The sequence below is a fragment of the Sipha flava genome, unplaced genomic scaffold (assembly GCF_003268045.1).
Source record: "Sipha flava isolate LNK unplaced genomic scaffold, YSA_version1 268_pilon_pilon, whole genome shotgun sequence".
NCBI classification, from domain to species: domain Eukaryota; kingdom Metazoa; phylum Arthropoda; class Insecta; order Hemiptera; family Aphididae; genus Sipha; species Sipha flava.
Genome location: NW_020272932.1, coordinates 665,054 through 684,038, shown reverse-complemented (window position 1 = coordinate 684,038; position 18,985 = coordinate 665,054). Strand labels below are relative to the sequence as shown.

The 18,985-nt window shown below is 31.9% G+C and overlaps 1 protein-coding gene across 4 annotated transcripts in view; it reads right to left on the bottom strand.

Annotated features, from left to right (window-relative positions):
* The window catches only part of LOC112685172 (tetratricopeptide repeat protein 39C-like), a 33,691-nt gene that overhangs the window by 13,104 nt on the left and 1,602 nt on the right, over positions 1-18,985 (bottom strand). For 3 of the 4 annotated variants that reach the window (XM_025556970.1, XM_025556969.1, XM_025556973.1), the window contains exons 2-6: positions 12,619-12,798; positions 10,045-10,393; positions 6,723-6,852; positions 5,973-6,179; positions 5,254-5,636 (exon numbers count right to left, since the gene is read on the bottom strand). In XM_025556970.1, coding sequence (XP_025412755.1) covers positions 5,254-5,636; positions 5,973-6,179; positions 6,723-6,852; positions 10,045-10,393; positions 12,619-12,777 — 1,228 coding nt within the window. In that variant the 5' untranslated portion in view covers positions 12,778-12,798. Of the gene's footprint in view, positions 1-5,253; positions 5,637-5,972; positions 6,180-6,722; positions 6,853-10,044; positions 10,394-12,618; positions 12,799-15,764; positions 17,271-18,985 lie in introns of those variants that run through there. The other variant, XM_025556971.1, reaches the window with a different exon arrangement.

The window sequence follows — 18,985 nt, the reverse complement described above, 5'->3', positions numbered from 1 at the left end:
ACTTCAGGTTAAAAAGGGAAAAAATGAAAAATTGATTTGCTTTGTCGAAAACAAAAAAAATCCTCTTTCTTTTCAAAGTGTATTGTCACTTTTTACAACACTATTCAATAATAATAATTTGTAACTTGGAATATTTAAAATGCATGGATAAAACATCGTAATTTTATTATAAATACAAATTTGAGGAAATAAAATATAAAAAATTTTGGAATTAGGTTTTTTGGTATTTTTTGGTTATAGTAGATTACTCTAGTTCCGACTAAGATTTTATTGTTGCTTAATCTTAACAGAGATATTAGGATTAATAATAAATAATAATTTTTTTTTGGTAAATATTTAATTTTTCGTCTAATCAATGCAACTGCGATATCTTATTCATTACCGAGTTTGAACAAGCGAATTAGCTATACTAAACAACAGGCAAATATGATTTTCAACCATTCTACAACCTAGCACTATTCAACTTTTATAAATTTATTCGATATTTTTATTTGAACAATAACATTATTCAATTCATAAAGTCATGAGTTTGATATTTAATAAAAAAAATTACACTTTGTTCCGAGTGATTCATAAACAGAAATTTCATTGTATAACCTAAAATTAACCCTATTCCGTAGAGGATTATTTGAGGTAAAAGTAAACTATCGTAATGTTCTTATATTATATTCGATCGATCCTAATCAAATGATGGTTTGTAAAGAATATAAGTTTCTAATTTTCCGAAGAGCATTTTTCATTTTTATTTGTATCATTCCTGTAATGGGTTCGTCCCGTAATGCAGTATAAAATAAAATAAAATATTACATGGCAAATTTTCTTAACTTAAGATTTATTGACCTTTAAATTCTTGTGGTGTAATATTTTAGTGAATTTAACGTTGACAGATAAATATGTACAGAATCATAATATAATAAATCATAAATTTATTTTTCGGAAATTCGGACTTATACGTCTGTATTATACTCGTAAAAAAATTAAGTGGTCAATTTATTTAATAGTAGAAGTGATACATTTTGAACGTCAACATAATGCTTAAAAATCGATTACTAACAAAAATGTAGACAATACCTACACGATGGGTAAATGGTTTACTTAGTATAATATAATATAATGTAATATAACAATAAAGTAATGGAATATTAACTAATCGTGATATTTTTATTACTTAAAGCATTTATTTCACGGTGTTAAAAAGAAGAATGGAACACAAATTTATAAATCGCATGTAAATTAATTCATTTACTTTTTATAATTATTTATTTGACCCATAAAAACACGCGACCGTTGTTCGATCGATCTACTGTGGCTTATATAAATAAACGGATCAGATTACAATAATAATGTAACAAAAAAAGAAAAAATTAATAATAATTTTCATTTTAACGCATGAATTATGACGGTTCGTTCTAAAACCTTTTTTTTACCTCAATAACTGTTTTTAGACTTGTGGCATAAGAAACTGAAGGTATGTAATTAACCTACAAGTTTTCGAATTGTTCATTTCAATTTTAAAGTCTTATACTTATATCGAATTAAGCACCTTAAAACCTTTTACAATTTTTCAGTCGCATTACAAACTTGTCATCGTGAAGTATCTCTTCTGTTACAAATTTATACCATCTATTTATACAATTTAAGAGGCGTAAAACACGTCACGATGACACTTTAAAGGATGGCAGCACAACATTTATTTTGATTTTTTTAATACCCATTAAGTAGTAGGTATACAAATTGTTGTATAGAGTAAATCACGAAGTGACGAGAGTAATGCATGCACACCGAAAATAATTAAGTTCGATAAGACGCCATTAGCGACCCTTTTCAAATTAGTTTAGTAACTAGTCACGAAATGAACTGCATTTTTACACATACTATCCGTTTTGGATCACCCATTTAGGTCTTAAAGGGCGTTTATGATTTACGCGATTTCGTAACCGGTTTAGGAAATCCTTATAAAATTTTACAGTTACTCCTAATATCATTAGTAATTTTCAGTATGCAACGTTCCGCGAAATCGTCGAAAACTGATTTGTTTGTAATGCCAGAAACGGTCCGATGGGTTTTAGGGTGAGTGCAGAATTTCGGGAGATCTCATATTTTATTATTCTTAGAGATCTTATATCTTATTTTATTTTTATAACATTTTATATACTTCAAAGTCTTTGGTACAGTTTTGATTTTCGTCGATAATTACAATAAATAACCCTTTTCTGACGAGAATATTATTGTGAGATTATTTATAGATAAAATTATATTCATGTTTCATAATATTCGGGGCCCGGTGAGACAGCACTGCTTGCCCCCATAGGGCCCGGCATTGTGTTATGTTTTATATAGTTGATAATCCTAAGTGTTCATCTTAAATAGGAATGCATTTTTATGTAAAATCATAGTGTTCGAATTAGAATGTTTTCTATGTTATGATTACTATACAATTAATAAAAATGTTGCTTTAAAAATCTGCGTAAGTCACCAATTTTTATTTCATTTTTTATAGCACAGCAGTCATATTTAGCTTACGTCGCTATTCCACTCCACTACCTCTAAGATTTAATAACGATTCCATACCTTGGAAACCTTCTGTCAAGTACCTCGGTATCACACTAGACAAGAGGCTAACCTGGGGGCCTCACATAGCTGCTAAATTACAATAAGCATACCATCGCCTCTCAATGTTATTTCTTATTCTAAACAAATCAATTATACATAAAAAATGTTCAATATTTAATTACAAGCAATTATTACGCTAACTAATTATCTACGCTTCCCTATCTAGGGTAACTGTTCGACGAGACACTAAAAAAATTCAAATTTTCCAAAATAAAATATCTAGGATAATAACGAACACACCATGTTTCATACGTAACAAAAATCTACATAAAGACCTCTAAATTACTAAAATTCAACATCAAATAAGTAATAAGTGATCGAATAAGCTACAAATTTCCATAGTTAACTCCACAAATCAATAGTTTCTTTACACTTCAATTTACATATACGTCCATCACCTCAAAAACGTCTTAAACGCGGGCGTCCGCATCATCTTATACGTTAATTACTATTAAGTAAATTACTATAACCCACTGAAATTATACTCTTCAACTAGATTATTATTATTGTCTAATAAACAATGTCTATATCCAACCAACCTAACGTTTTATTATCGCTTGTTTTGCTATTATTATTATTATTATTATTACTTATAATTATTATCATATTAAAATACCCAACAATTAACGTTACTAATTATTCATAGATTTAGATAGCCTTATAGACTAGGAATATCTTATTATAAATTTATTTAAAAAAAAAAAAAATTAACTTTACACTATTTTCACTTTTCACTATTATAAGCTTGAATTTTATTTACATTATTATAAAAATGAATCGAGCTTTGAATATTCAAATGCGTAATAGTAGTTTTTTAGTTTAAATAAAAATGAGTAATTTGTGCTGTATGATAAGAACATTTTTAATACTCAAGAACTTTAAAGCATCGTTTCAAATTTAAACAGATGTTTTTGTTTCCCTGACTCATATTCTAACTATAAGCTCGTGCGGTCGTGCCATAAAATCAGAAAATAATGAACACGAGACCACATACCATTATATATGTAAATCGATTGAAAAAGTTCATATATTATACATAACCCTATTGGATAACTCTCAGTTGGTTTGCATGCGCAATGTCACCCCTCTCTATACAAATATTTTAGATAAAAAAAAAAAAAAAAAAAAAAAAATGAGAAATATTCAAATTTCTCTGATAAGCTACAAATTAGCCCTGAGAATTGAAAATTTTCATTTCGACGTATTATTGTTAGCGTTTATCGTGAAAAACATCACCGATTTGATCCCCTGAATATATACACAATACGGCAAATTTACGATATTATTTTGATACGAACATTTCAGAATTCAATGTCGCTCACAAGTTTACACTAATATTCAAAAACTTATTATGTTATTTGAAACTATACTGACATACTATCTATCAAAAAATCGATACATTTAATTGAATTATTGATCGAATATATGTTATGGATAAAATAACATTTATTTTTTAATACTTATCAACAGTACCTCATACAAAACTGTATTTTTAGTAAAGTAAACATTGCCTCAAAAACATATAATCGCATTATAAAATCGACATTAATGTCACTAGCTGGTTTTATTTTATTTATCATTCTTCGTCAAATATTTCATTTGAGTTATGTATAATTACAGTCGAAGCAAACGGTTTTAATCATTAATTTAATAGCTTATACTTTTTGTGAAACTTTAATTTATTTAAATTGTATTAGGTTTTCAAAATATTTAAAGTTTAATAGTGAACAGTAAAAATAAAATAATTATTCACTTTAACAGTGACTGTTAAATTGAAAAAATGTACCTTTCTAATGTACATAAATCACTAATATTTTTAAGCGGTAGTTAGGTTTATATTTAATTAAATTATATGTATTTTATTACTTAAATCTAAATGTTTATTAACGTATTAATGGTTATTTTAATTAGGAGAAAATAATACATATATTTTATAGGAATTTTTCTGTAAATCATATATATATTTAAATGATTTATGCCTACATTATTGTTTATTCGAATGGTCATTATAAGGAAAGTCTTAATTATTAATTCGTAGAGTAATATATTGTTAATTAATTATTCCTAAAATAAGATATCCGAACACTGCTGCTAATTATTTTAGTAATATGACGACATAGGTCAGAACGGATTGTTTTAGTCGATAAAAGATTGTTATTCCATCAAGTAACTTGACTGAATTACATCTTATAAATAAACCTGATATCGTGGAGTATCCCTTTGCCGGGTCGAATGTCTTAAGATCAAGAAGCAATTCGTAGATAATAATATCAAAAATAGCCGTGTTCTCTATAGGATTTAACAGATCACTTGTGCAGTGCCAGTGTACCGGGATCCAGAGGCAGCTCGTAAGCACCTTCTAGGGGAGAGGGGACCCCGTTAAAAACATTTTGCGGTGGGCGGGTGTTCGGATCAGTAGCTCAGTGTTCGGTAGTTACATAGCTACATAGTTAACGTTTTAAACGTTAAAGGAGCCGTAATGTATATATCGATCGAAGCCGGAACAATTTTTTCGGAGCATGTTGTCGGTTTAAAAATCGATCCGTCCCGGTATGGTGTAATTGTTCAAACCGCGTGTAGTAATGCGAACACGACTAGACGCTCGACCGTCACTAATATTACTAATAGTGCAGTGCTTACGTGCGGCCATGAAGTAGTGATACGGCCTCATCCACGTGTTGTCGGCGGCGACGCGGGCGAATTTCCGACACGCGGTCGTCCAGTCCAACCGAACGGCGTACATGAAACCCAACTCGTGCAGATACATGGCGCGCATGTTCACCAGACAACAGTCGACGATCGTCGATCCCGCTTCGTACGCCTGTATCGATCCGTCCAAGTCGCCCTTGAGATAACGCGACCGTCCGACGAAGTATTGCAGAGCCGTGGAGTTTCGGAATTCCTCGGGAGGGCCGAGCACCAGTTGTTCCGACTCGTCGACGTGGGACTGGTTTTCACGCGACTGCGGACCGTCGAACATGAAATCCGTGTTCCCCATCATGCGGTACCACGACAGGATACCCCTGCACACACACAAAGCTAGAGAGATCACAACACTCGACGGATCATCCTGGAAACATTTGTCGTCGACAAAATGCGACGGAATGTTTTCCCGATATCGGTTAAAATCACCCGCGTCCAGACCAGATTAACAAATGTACCAAACATTTATTAAAAATCCGACGGTGTTCGGATTAGTGTTGTTCGTGATATATTCGTTCAGTCCATCGTAATTGTTCAATAATACGGTAGTAATTTATAGAACCGTTAAAAACCTCGAAACGCAGACCCTTTGTTTTCGTCAGTGCGATTAAACGAAACGTTTACGCACTGTACAAGCGCGTAGCGTTGATATTTACCATGCTAACGGTGCGTGCACGTCGGGCCCGTTTTTGGCGAACGCCAATGCGTCTAGACCGGTTTGGCGATTTCCGCGAAAACCCAGCACTCCGATTACGGAGATGACGGTCGGAGGCAGTAGCGATACCATCAAGTTAAACGTCCCGTATCCCACACTGACCGCCGCCATCAGCCTGACCACGTCTTTGGGCATGATGTCCGACACGCTAGAAAAACCAAACACACTTAAAAAATAAAACAACAATAGCGCCCGCGAGTTGGTTATTCGAATGATGCGCCGTCTGCCGGTTACGATGGACATAGGCGCAACTAGGGGGGGGGGGGGGGCGCAAACATGGTTTTTAGCACCCGCATGTTCAAATGTAGCGCTACCCCTTTTTCTTTCCCCTGATCTGTACAACCTACAGTAATTGCAGTTAAATACCATTAAATTTTATTTTCAGCAATTTCAGCACCCCCGATATTCGGGCTCCAGTTATGACAATAGCTGCGCATCGTTAATGTATACATATATGGTCAACAGACCACGTGCGGTGGACGGTGACAATTATTGTACGCGTCGAATCGATCGCGCGACCACGCAAATCAAATGTTAAACCTCTGGGTTGGAGGTGGCCGTAGTACACGTGCATTGCGCAGCTACCGTTGTTCACTTTTCGCTACAAAAGCATTGCTCTACATTTCATTTTTGGTGGGTATAGACGTTATTTATAGAACGTACAAGTGTTCGGATGAACGGAAACTTATACCTGTTCCGTCGAATGGCTTCGAACGACGTGGTGGCCGACCGGAACATTCGACTTCCGATGTTCGACGCCGGAATCAAAGTGGCGGATTTTCTGCGTTTCAATACCGGAGGCCATCGCGGAGTGTTCTGACCTATGGAAAATAAATATATAACTATATATATGTATGGGAAAAAACGCTATTATAGATCAATTTTTGTACGTTTAAATTGTAGTCGACTTAAGAAAAACGTACTAAATCGCGATGATGTGGCGCGCCGTAAAAATAAGTTTACGGAAGTGGAAATGATGCACGTAAAATATTTGATTATTAATATGGCACAAGTCATTATTTTATTATTTTTAGTTTTGATTGATTTTTTAGCAAAAAAAAAAAAAAACGTATTCGATCGCACAAGAGAAACGAAAAAGTAATTGTTTTCACCATCATAAGTTTTCATCGCTTAACAATTAATGATTAACATAATACGATTGTTTTTTACAGTCATCTGCACGTTATTTATCCTGTTTACGTTATGGTTAATGTATTTTCTAATAATAATAGTTTCGAATCGAAAACATTTATGTACTAAAGTTGTAAGATTTACTGTGCATTAGTTGAGTACATACTTTAATAGATTTTTGAGGGATTTTAGGATTTTTTTTATTTGTACTGTCATTGTTTTGCTCCCCATAGTATTAGCCAAAAAATTTTTTCAATCAGTGGCACGATGTGAATCATCGTATTATTTTTAAAACCCTTTGTTAAAATATCGCACAACACCAATCTACTCGGGAAATTATTTTTGATTGTTAAAACGGAAGAAAATTGTTTTTCGTTTCCAGCTGCAGCTCGAATCACGGGAACCCACGAGTTTTGCTCTAACAGCCAAATGGCCTTAAAATCAATACGTCACATACAGTATGGCTTTATTCCTCCTGCGGCGAGATACTGTTTATCTATCTATCTATCTATATATATATATATATATATATATATACAACAATGACTGCAATTAGCTAAAAGGAGGGGTCTTATTGTTACATCGATCTCGTCTGCTGTTATTCACTGCAATACAAGAGGGTGAAATAATACGAAATTGTCAGGGCGAATTCGAAAAGATCACGAGCGCGATTCGGGGGCGTTGTGTATGTAGGCTCTAACGGACCTGACGGATTCAAAGGGATACGGAAGGTGGTGCAAGTTATGAGTGTAAATACGTGTACCGTACACGATGTACGATGATAAAACGTTTAATGACAACGAATTATTGTTTTTCACAACATGTATACGATAAAGTGGTGTGTTGAAGAAATTTTTATTGAAGAGTAAACATTTATGTAATATATCCTTAATTTATATTAGTAGCTTTATGTAATTCACCAAAACACTAAGTTTAATATTTTACAAGTATACGCTTGTACTTGTAATTAGTTACAATATTAAGTACAATATTATTAAACGTAGTGCGGCAGAAACCATCGGGTTAGTACTGACTCACCATCAGGGCTGGACTGGGCAGGCGAGCTACCGGGAGTTTCCCGGTGGGCCGGTTGTTTGAATGGGGCCGCTTGTACTCGCTAGAAAGTTTTTTTTTAGGTTTATCGGTCTAGGCTCATTGTGACGCTTTTCTGATGCGATTGCATTACAAATTGTCTAAAGTTAAATAAACTGTCTTTTAATTTTCAATAATAATATTAAGTGCTCAAATTCTCAAAATAATATACAATAATTTTATATGAATTTTTTTTAGGTTGTTTTTATACCTTGGTATGTTTAAGTGGGCCGTTTTTTTATTTTTCAGTAGAAATTTTTGACCCAGTCCGGCTCTGCTCACCACCCAGTCCCGTCGTTAGAGTACAAGCAAGCTATGCGTTGCTTTAGGCGGTGTAACATTTTAAAGAAATTGAAACGGCAAATTTGTAATATTAAATTTCCAAAAAAGACAACAACTTAAATCAATCGAATCAATACATTTATAAAAAAATTTTAATCGTAATATTTTGCATGTAACTATTTAATTTAGTATCTTAAGAGCAGCATTAAAATTTTCGCCTTAGTGAGGAAAATATTTTACGACGGGTCTGTCACCACCAAATGTTGAAGGAATAAAATAATACTTTCGCCATGCCACTGATATAATAATAACGATATAACAGACGTACGTGATTTTGGCTAAACGTTACAATAACGGGCTCTTTGTTCAGTTGTAAAAATCTTATTATTTATAACGGATTCGGGGGAAACAATGCTTGTTTTCGTTTCGTAATACCCGTAAAGGAAACCGCCCGTCCCGTTGGTTTTTCTGATAATGACAGAAATCATACGTGAATCAGTTTGCTAAAGTTTAACACAGTAGTTCTCTATCATTTTAAAATAGCCATGGGAATCTCTTTTTCTTCGTCAATCTCCGAGAAGAAATTTTTATTTACCAATCAAATATCATACAAATCATTGTTTAGCGTTTAAAATATTTTAGGTTGTGCTGCGATCAAGTAACAAATTGAAAAAAATTTTGTATTACGGAGAAGACAAGAATGTGGGAGCTGCGAGAGATTAGTAAAGACGGTGGATGCGTGCGACAGTCGTTTTCTAATTATAGAGCGTTATATTTGTTACACGGAGAAATAAAGTGAATTATTTTGTGGACTTTGTGTGTGTTTAATTAGTGTGTACAACACGAGCTATTCCATGGACCATCCAGTAAAGTTGTTGTTAATAAGCCTAGGTTTAACTGATTTACGTATATTAGATCTGCACTCGGGCAGGGTTCGGTTGGCGCACGTACGGATGAGCGCCCTGGCGTAGGAAGTGTAGCCGGGTTTCCAATACACCGTGCACTGTGTTCGTTTTTGAATAATGTCATTCGGTCAGTGGTTACGTTCGTGTACGTTACGGTTATAATCAAGGCTCGACATTTAATGCACTAAATATTACTCGGATATGCGCGTACATATGCGTTAAAAACATAATACCTAATAATAACCATAATATGCAGTAAAAATTTGGAAAACATGCAATTTTTTTTAATATTTAATCAAACATTTTACTTGTACATTTTAAGCCTGAATTAAAGCCAAAATTTGAGTCGTCCCCCCCCTCCTTAAAGTAAGTCTAAATATGCCTCTGTATGACCATTGTTGACCACGCGTTGAAAAGTCGAGTGCATTCCAATATCTCGGATTGGAGGAGAGCGCAACACCGACCACCCGTCCCAATACACCACGCAGTCAACACCCGTCATCGACCGAACGGTTTGGCCGGCGGGACATCACGCGCGGGAAAGTGCAAGGTTCAATGGAAACGCGGCCACGTACGCCGGGACGAACCGCTCCCTGACCGAACCTGGGTCCAGGTCATACACGTCCCGGTAGACGTCCAGCACCGCGGCGTAACACATCTGATACGTTTTCCAGGCGCGCCTCAGAGCGTACACCGCTCGGGCCACGGTGCCCACGGACGGGCTGTCCTTGTGCGCTGCCACTGTCAGGCCCACTATGCACGATATCATGTCGGCCAATACGATCTGCCTGTCGTAGTAGTCTACGCCGCCGGCCGTGGACGAGAACAACAGCTTGCGCTTGACCGCCGCCATCCAGCCGCCCGTGGATTCCGTCGCGCACCGCGCCTCAAGCCGCTTGCACTCGGCCAGCGCCAAGTCCAAACTCGACTTCTCCGACGTCCGAACAGCCGTCTGAAAACGTTCAAATACGTTCGTTTTAAATTTCAATCGTTTCTCCAAATCACAAGATTTAATGTAATTTTTTGTACACTGTGCTTTTAAATTAAATATCTCATCTCGTTTTCTGATCATTTAAAAAAAAAAACAAACAAATACGATTGGTATTAGATAAAAATACGGTATTTTTCGGTTAAAAAAAAAAATTTAAAAACCAAGAGTTAAAAGTCAACATTTTCAGAACAATAAACTCCATGAAGAGATTTATCTTCGATTTTTTTTTAAATTATTAAATTTAAAAATTTTATTATTTTTTTAAAATGTCATGTTTAATAAAATTCCTCGTCTTTAAATGTATGCCATGAATATTTATTTTATGAATTTTCGTTGCATGCTAACGCTGAAAAATTAAACACATAAAACAAAAGTTCAAGGTTTTAAAAAGACACCAATTAAATTAAAATAGTATTATTATAATAATTCTTAGGAAAGAAATGTAAGGAAATATTTTAATAATTAATTTAGAAAATGTATACATTTTTTTAGAAATAATTGCAGATTTCCAATTTTTAAATTTTAAAATATTAATGGCTAATAATTGTGTTTTATAATAAACATTAAAAATTCAAAATATTTACTATACAAAAAAATGTACGTTATAATTTACCTTTGAATACAACTAAAAAATTCCTGAAATTATGTATGTATTTTTTTTTTTAATGTGTCTTCTTTTTTAATCATAAAAATTATAAATATTTGAAATTAATCTTGAAAATAAAAAATGATAAAAATAAAGAAACAATTTTTACGTTACATTCGTTATGCACTAAAATCAATGACTTGCGTTAATCAACTATTTAAATTACAACCATACCATTTAGATGATATACATATATTCTACCTGATTAATTATTATTAAGGTTAACGATTTCATTTTATGACGCAATCAAACTCAATTCGTATATAACACACAATTTATACTGTAACACTATACGGTGTTATCAAATAAGTCCACTAATCCCGTGATGTTGACTGCAAACCGTACTGTGCCCTACAATCATAACGTATTTGCCGAAAACAAGAGCAAATAGTGCGGTATACATAAGCTATATTCATTTGGATAATTTCTAACAACAAATAACAACACTCTTTGTTTAAAAGTAGGAATTATTTATAGTGAGAAAAATGTGACCTGATACGATACGTTTTAAAATGGTGATCGTGAATGGAATGGATCGGTGGTAGAAGTTATGAAGTGTGAAACTAAAAGGTTTATTTGAACATCATAAATTCTTTACTCCTATATTGTGTTTTTGATCTAGTTTTTATTAAATATTATATTTTATTGAATCTCATAAATTTTTTTTAATTCTTCCTCCTAACGTAAATATACCATAAACACGGAAAAAAATCCTAATAGAAATATCTATCTACATTTTTTTCAGGTTTAGAACTCTATATATTAAGGGGATAAAGTTTGCAATATACACTCTATAATGTATATATTACGGCATACTTTGGAAATCCTACAAAAATCGTTTAAAATAACACATGCTTAATGATTTCGCATTGTTTTCTTTTTGATTTGATTTTAAAACGCATTAAGTAGCATTTTCCATTCTATAGGAGAAACTAATGAAAAAATTTATAGTTATTTAAATAAAAAAATCAAATTAAAAAGTTTACAACATTATTTTATAAACTTGTTATGTGTTAGAATATATTTGAAAATAGCCCATTTACACCGATTTAACAATGCAGTAGACTTATTAAATTTTTTAAAGAAAAAATGTTTGTAAATTCGACATCTGTCCTGCACAGACTTAAGGAAGTGATGGAACGTTTAGTATTTTTTCATAAAAAATTTATTTCCGTTTATATTTATTTTCGAATTCACAATAGATTTTCCATTTTAATTATTCTTTTTATTTTAGTTAAATAATACTAAAATTTATATCAAAAAATGTTGACTTAGAACAAAATTCATTACAAATCACGTAATATAAAAATGCAGGTATTGATTGTAACATATTTACCTTATTATTTGCAATAAATCGTAAAAATAACAGTAGACAAATTATTTTATCACGAAAAAACCGCGAATTAACTAAAAAAAAACTTATTAGTTTTGAGAAAAGGTAGAGTAATACAATTTAAAAATTACGATAGTGTATACAACATGTGAATGAATATTGTTTTATATGTGTTGGTTAAAAATAATTCATATTAAATATATTAACCAGTAATAAAATAAAACATTTCCCGCTGGCAATATGCAAATCTTGGTCCTCCTGACGGTTTAACAAATCCTTAGCATCAGCTAAGTTGTTAACATTTTGGATCAACATCCAAACAGCTTTTCTGCATATCCTCCAAGTTGGTTCGTTGTCTGAAGACATGTCGGCCACGGAATAATTCAACTGAAATAAAAAACAAACGGGCTGTAGATTTGTACAGGATTAACTGTACATGGGAAAACGTTTATTAATTATTTACATATCGTATAGTACTCAAAGCTATTATAGGCGTATATATAAAACGCATACTGTTTATTCGATTCGATTTTTGATTTTATGTTCAAAAATATTTTTAACTCTCATTTATCTTCTCTTAAAATAGTAGATTGTATATAAAATAACGTGAGCTAAATGCAATATGTAACTACATTTAATTGTTTCGTTGGCGCGATTTTAAACTTAAAAATTTCGGCAAAAACCATTTGTAGAAACATGTTGAGTAATTACACACAGTTCTTCGATAAAATAAATGGCATGTGCATGTTGTTAAAATAAAACGTGTGTAACAGGACGTAGATAGTTGCATGGACCAGCCATGACACTCTCAGATATATAAGTTTCTTACGGTGTGTTATTTTTCGAAGATAAAAATATATTTTAATAATTAATTTTATGATGAATACACCTGTAAAAATGTTTTAACAAGGAATGTACATTTCATTAGTTGTACATATTCTTAATTTATATTTATAAATGTAATACTATAAGTTGAACCATACAAAAAAAAAAAACAAATTCCACAATGAACTTCTGATGTATAAAGGAGCATTATTATTACTACGATTTTGTGTATTACGTATAATACTCGTGTATAATAAATTATTGAGTAATAAAATTATTTGTAATCAGATGGGGGAAAAAAATATGAACTTATTTTATTCGATACTAAAATATAAACTCAATAGAATAGTATACTTTACACTTAACTCGAGCCTTTTTAGGAAACAGTTCTTGATTAATAATTTAGGATGTATACAGGGACAAGGGAGGGATACGAAATGGTTGTAAAATAATACACATGGTAGTGTCTTCAAAAAAACCATTGTATTTGAAATCGATTAAGTATAGTAGTTTATAATATGTATTTATTGCGTACAGGTAATTTAATATATGTTCATAGTCAGCCATTTGAAGCATTCGACCCTTGCTCTGAGGTAATCATTATCGCTTTCCCTTTAAGCCTATAGTTAGATAATTGCTAGGGTAGTCTATTACTAAATTCACGTATAATAATTGGTACTAATATTATTAAAACGAGAATTCTGTTAGGTACACTATACGTATTTCAAGATTCTAGATCAGAAATTGTTTTTCTAAATACCGTCATTCCGAACTAATAAGCATGTATTTACTTCAGAAATAATCAAGTAAATTGCTTTACTCAATTATTAAAATGAGTTAAAGTAACATGAGCGATGATCAAATTTACTTACTTGTAGCCAGTCATAAAGTCATAAAAATAAAAATAATGTTTTTTTTAAACAGCTTAATGCTAGTTCGCTGTATTTCACACAAATAAAAAATTATTAAATAATTAATGATCAGTCAGTTCCTAAAACAGTATGATGAGAATTATAAGGTAGCGTAATGAAAAAAAATCTGAAGTAATATATGTATTAGTAAAATAATTTATCATACATATGATTCATATTATTATACTAATTTACTACGTGGGTTACCTGTTCAGAATATTTGCATTAGAAAATATTTGTTGACGTATGTTGAGGGGAAGAAAGGATATCAAAGGTACTTTTCAATATTCGTGATTTTTGTATTAATGAATTTATATAGCTACATATATTACATTAAAAAAATATGGATAGTTATTAATAAATGTTAGGATTCCCACCAAATAAAATTAAACTATGTTTTACATGTTTTTGTTATCATATAGATACGCATTATAAACTTTTAGTTAGTAATTAATAAGAGGTGAAAATGTCGATTAATATATTTATTCAAATATATTAATACTTATTTGTCTTACAAAGCACCCCTTATAATATTGGCTAAATTCGGTTCGTAGAAACGTAGTGAATTTAGGGGCGATTGTAAACTCGGTTCAAGGAAAAAAAGGGTATAAAAGGTCTTTTGTAAACTCGGCCCCGATTTTTTTTCAGGTAAAAATGACTGATATATAAACTCATATCGAATAAAAAAATATGGCCTGATCTTCCGATATGTAATTAGAAATATTGGCCAAATAAAATTACGTTGGATAATTTTTTCAAAATCATAAATAATTTCTGTTGGTTTAAAATCACATTTAAATTTTTCACGGATATGTTTTAAACAAGAAATAAATGTATCAATAGTTGTTGCGGATAATAAACTAAAAACAAACGGTATGTAATGAATATTTATATGTGCATGTATTGTAGAAATCTGTTTAAAAACTTGGCACATTACGAGACATTTTCGTCGATGTATATACGTTTATATTCTGATGTACAAAACGTTTTTAAATTTGAATCACAGTTAAAAATTATTATTTTCTCATGTTTATCACTAATTAACAAAAAATATGATTTTATATTTGTAACTATTTGAACTATTTGCATACTCTCTAATACCTCGTGTACTTCGTTGATCGATTTTGATAGTGCAGATATTGATTTTTTTCTAGCGTTTTACATATTCCTCTTAATATATCGGATATCCTTAGAAATCTTGCGCCTCAGTTTGAAATAATATGTTGTCATGTTTATTATATTTTATCAGACCGAGTTTTCAACCAATCATTTTTTATTACCTGATATTTACGGTCCGAGTCTACAGCAAAAAAGGTAATCCTCGGGCCGAGGTTAAATTTGCCTGAATTTAGTCCATGGTCATTAAGAATTTGTATTGCGAATGGCAACGAAAAAATGAACGAAAGTGATAATCGAAACTGATAATTAAATGTAATAGTCAGAAATGATAATATGAACAAATTTTAACATGTATTTTGCGTGCACACAAAAAAGTTAGTGGTTATTTTTAATTATTCAACTTTAAAAACATATTAACAATAGATCGTAAAATAAAATTTATCATTCAAAATATTTACGTAGTAAAAATGTTAACGATATAATTTTAAATGTACTTACTGCCAACTATGATCATGTAAGCACGAAACGTTGATGTTATCAATCTTCCATTAGTCAATTATCTTTTATGTTTACCTAATAAGAATATATTCTATTTTTGACACAATTCAATAATTTTATTTGAAATGCGGCAATATAGTATGATTCTGATATTATAAATTGATATTAATTTGCATTTTGCACACATTTGGGTGGTGTCAATGTGAGTAACTCGATAATACTACTAATGATGAGGAATTCTTGGACTCCATTGTCAACGGCAACGAGACCTGGGTCCACAATAAGACACTAGAAAATAAAGAACAGTCTTTTCGGTAGTAATATCCAGAGTCGTCGAAGCCACGCAAGTTCAATCAAACACTGTCTGCCGGTAAAATGATTGCCACCGTCCTTAGGGACAAGAAAGGGCTATTATTGTGCGAGTTCTTGCCTGCCGGTACAACGATCAATTCCGACCGCTATTGTTCGACGTCGCGGAAGCACCACCACGTGATCCAAAACAAGAGGGGAGTGCGTATGAATCAGGATAACGCTCGTCCTCACACCGCCAATGTCAAAACCAATTTCATCAACCAATATGGATGGGATATTATCACACACACCCACCAAACAGCCTGGACATAGCCTCTAGTGAACGCCAGTGGATCCTTGTACCCAAGTGTGGCCACTGCCATAATGAATTATCTGTGAGGAGAAGTACTGGATAGGTAACTAATGGCTTGGTATCCATAGCCCATGTGTAAGTATTATGAAAATATAGAACTATTCACGATAAAAGCGACGTGGTTTGATCGAAACCTAAAAATATTTAACATAATTACTTAAAAACACATCGGTTGCGGTACGCCGAAACTATCCGTAGCTCGCGATAGCGACGCAGATTAATGTAGGTAGAACTAAAACAGTGCGATGAGTTATACGAGTACAGAACATATTTAATTTTGGATCGTGTTGTAGATGTTGTAGTAATATCCGTCGTTTAACTACGCCGTTGCAGTCGATACGATTATCGTGTCTATAATTTACGAATTATGTTCATCAACCATATTTAAGGTGGGTGGGATGAGTACTGGGTAGGTACCATTAAAATTTAATATTCGCTATACTACATTTTTTGTAGTTTAACGCCATTGGTGACTATCATATTTTCTTCGAAATGAAGAAACAACTGTGTGAAACGCATTTTGCAACGGGAGAGGAGTTGAAAGAAGAGATTTTAGGCGCTATCTTCGTGACGCGGCGGGAGAGTTCTACGACTTGGGCATAAACAATATGGTCACCGAATGTAAATATGTATCGACCTCAACAGCGATTATTATACGGCTTCGGTAAAATAATTTGTCCTGGATTAAAGTGTCGGGCTGGCCGAACACCAGCTCTGACCTTCCCCCACCTTACCACAAAAGATATCCTTCTCAGTACGCTCCCGACTGCCCAACACTGATTTATACTTCATATTATGTAGCAAATTTGTATAAAATAAATACAGTATAAATCATAATTATTTAAAAGCACCTAACTCTATACAAACAAAAACTTGTAAATAAAATGTACAAATTAATAAATAGCTGAATTATGTATTTTTAATGGATCAAATTAGAATAACCAATACTATGCGATGAATTTTACAATTAATAAAGAGAGGAATCAAATTAATTTATATTTGAAGTTTAGAATGAAGAATATAAATGTTTTAAAGAATAAAATATTTTCTGACAGTCAAAATATCGCGAGTAACTAACTTATTTAGAGACACAATTAAGATTAAGTTAGTTATGCATAATACGAGTATAGATGCTTTAATTTTTATCTACATAAATATTTCGATTAATCGTATGGCAATACGACAGTGTGAACCGAATTTAATTGAATACGAGATAGAAAAACAAAAAAGTTTACATTAATTTGTTATTAATTTTTTGTATAGTGACGCAATAAAAAAAATCGTTAAATTAATTTTAATATTTGGAAGTTTTTACTTTTGAAACATTAACAACTTATAGCAGTAAAAAGTATAACGAACTAAATTTGCTGTATTAAACTGCATATAATATTTATAATAATACGTAAATAGAGTAGTCATAGTTACCTCCGCTTTTATTATTTAGTTTTGATATTCTCTACACACCAAATATTACAAAGCATAAACATTAGCCTATAACAGTGGCGTAACTAGAACCTCAATTACTCATGGAAAAATAATCCAGCTCTTAGTTTTACAAATATCCATTCCTGTTAATAAGTAACATATAATTAAAATCGTATTTAAAATACAATTATAAATATGGTCACTTTTATTACACACTATATGTATCTTATTATTTTGGTTTAAATAATATAAAAGAAGTTAATAACTTAAGTGATTGCTTTTAGGTGAAATTACATTATTAATAATAATTTTGTTTATTGTATATGTATAAAAACCTGCATTGAGTTACCGTTCTATTTATTCTGACTAAGACGATCAATAATATGAGAACGACGATTTTCAATGTATGACTAAACATTAATTAAAAAATTATAAAATCGGTAGAACAAAAAAAAAAAAAAACACTCATAACATTTTAGTCGACATAATGCTGTTGTTTAAAACGCTCAAGTCGACAAACAATTAAGTAATATTAATCAATCAATTAATAAAATGTTTATAAATATTTTTTTTTTTTTTGCTTTATGGGCCATTCAACCTTTCGCAGCTTCTATTAATCCTCTCCACACGTTACGGTCATTAGCGCGGTCTCAATGTCTGCTGTTCCGTCTATCATCTTTATATCTGCATTGACTCTATCTTAAAATGTATATTACATTAATTAATTTAATAAACAAATAAATAATAAACAATTATTTAATTTAATTAAACATCAAGGACATTCAAATTGAGCACTATAAGTGCAACTTTCATTAAACTTAATGGAAAACTTTGATTCGAAATTATTACCTTATTTTTCGAAAATCCCGATAAATACCTAGATTTATGAGAATGAAGAAGGGACTTGAATTTAAATTGTATTTTCATCACTTTTTATATGCAATCGAACGCCCGCAAATCTATACTTGTACAGAGCAGACATGATGCGTTCGTCGTATCCACTTTATGTGAAATTGACCTTTCATGAAATCGATTTGCGGATTTTAATACTAATCATAATTATATAACTTAACAAAGACACATGAATTTATCATGAAACGGGAAATGGATAAATATTTTGAATGAATTTGAA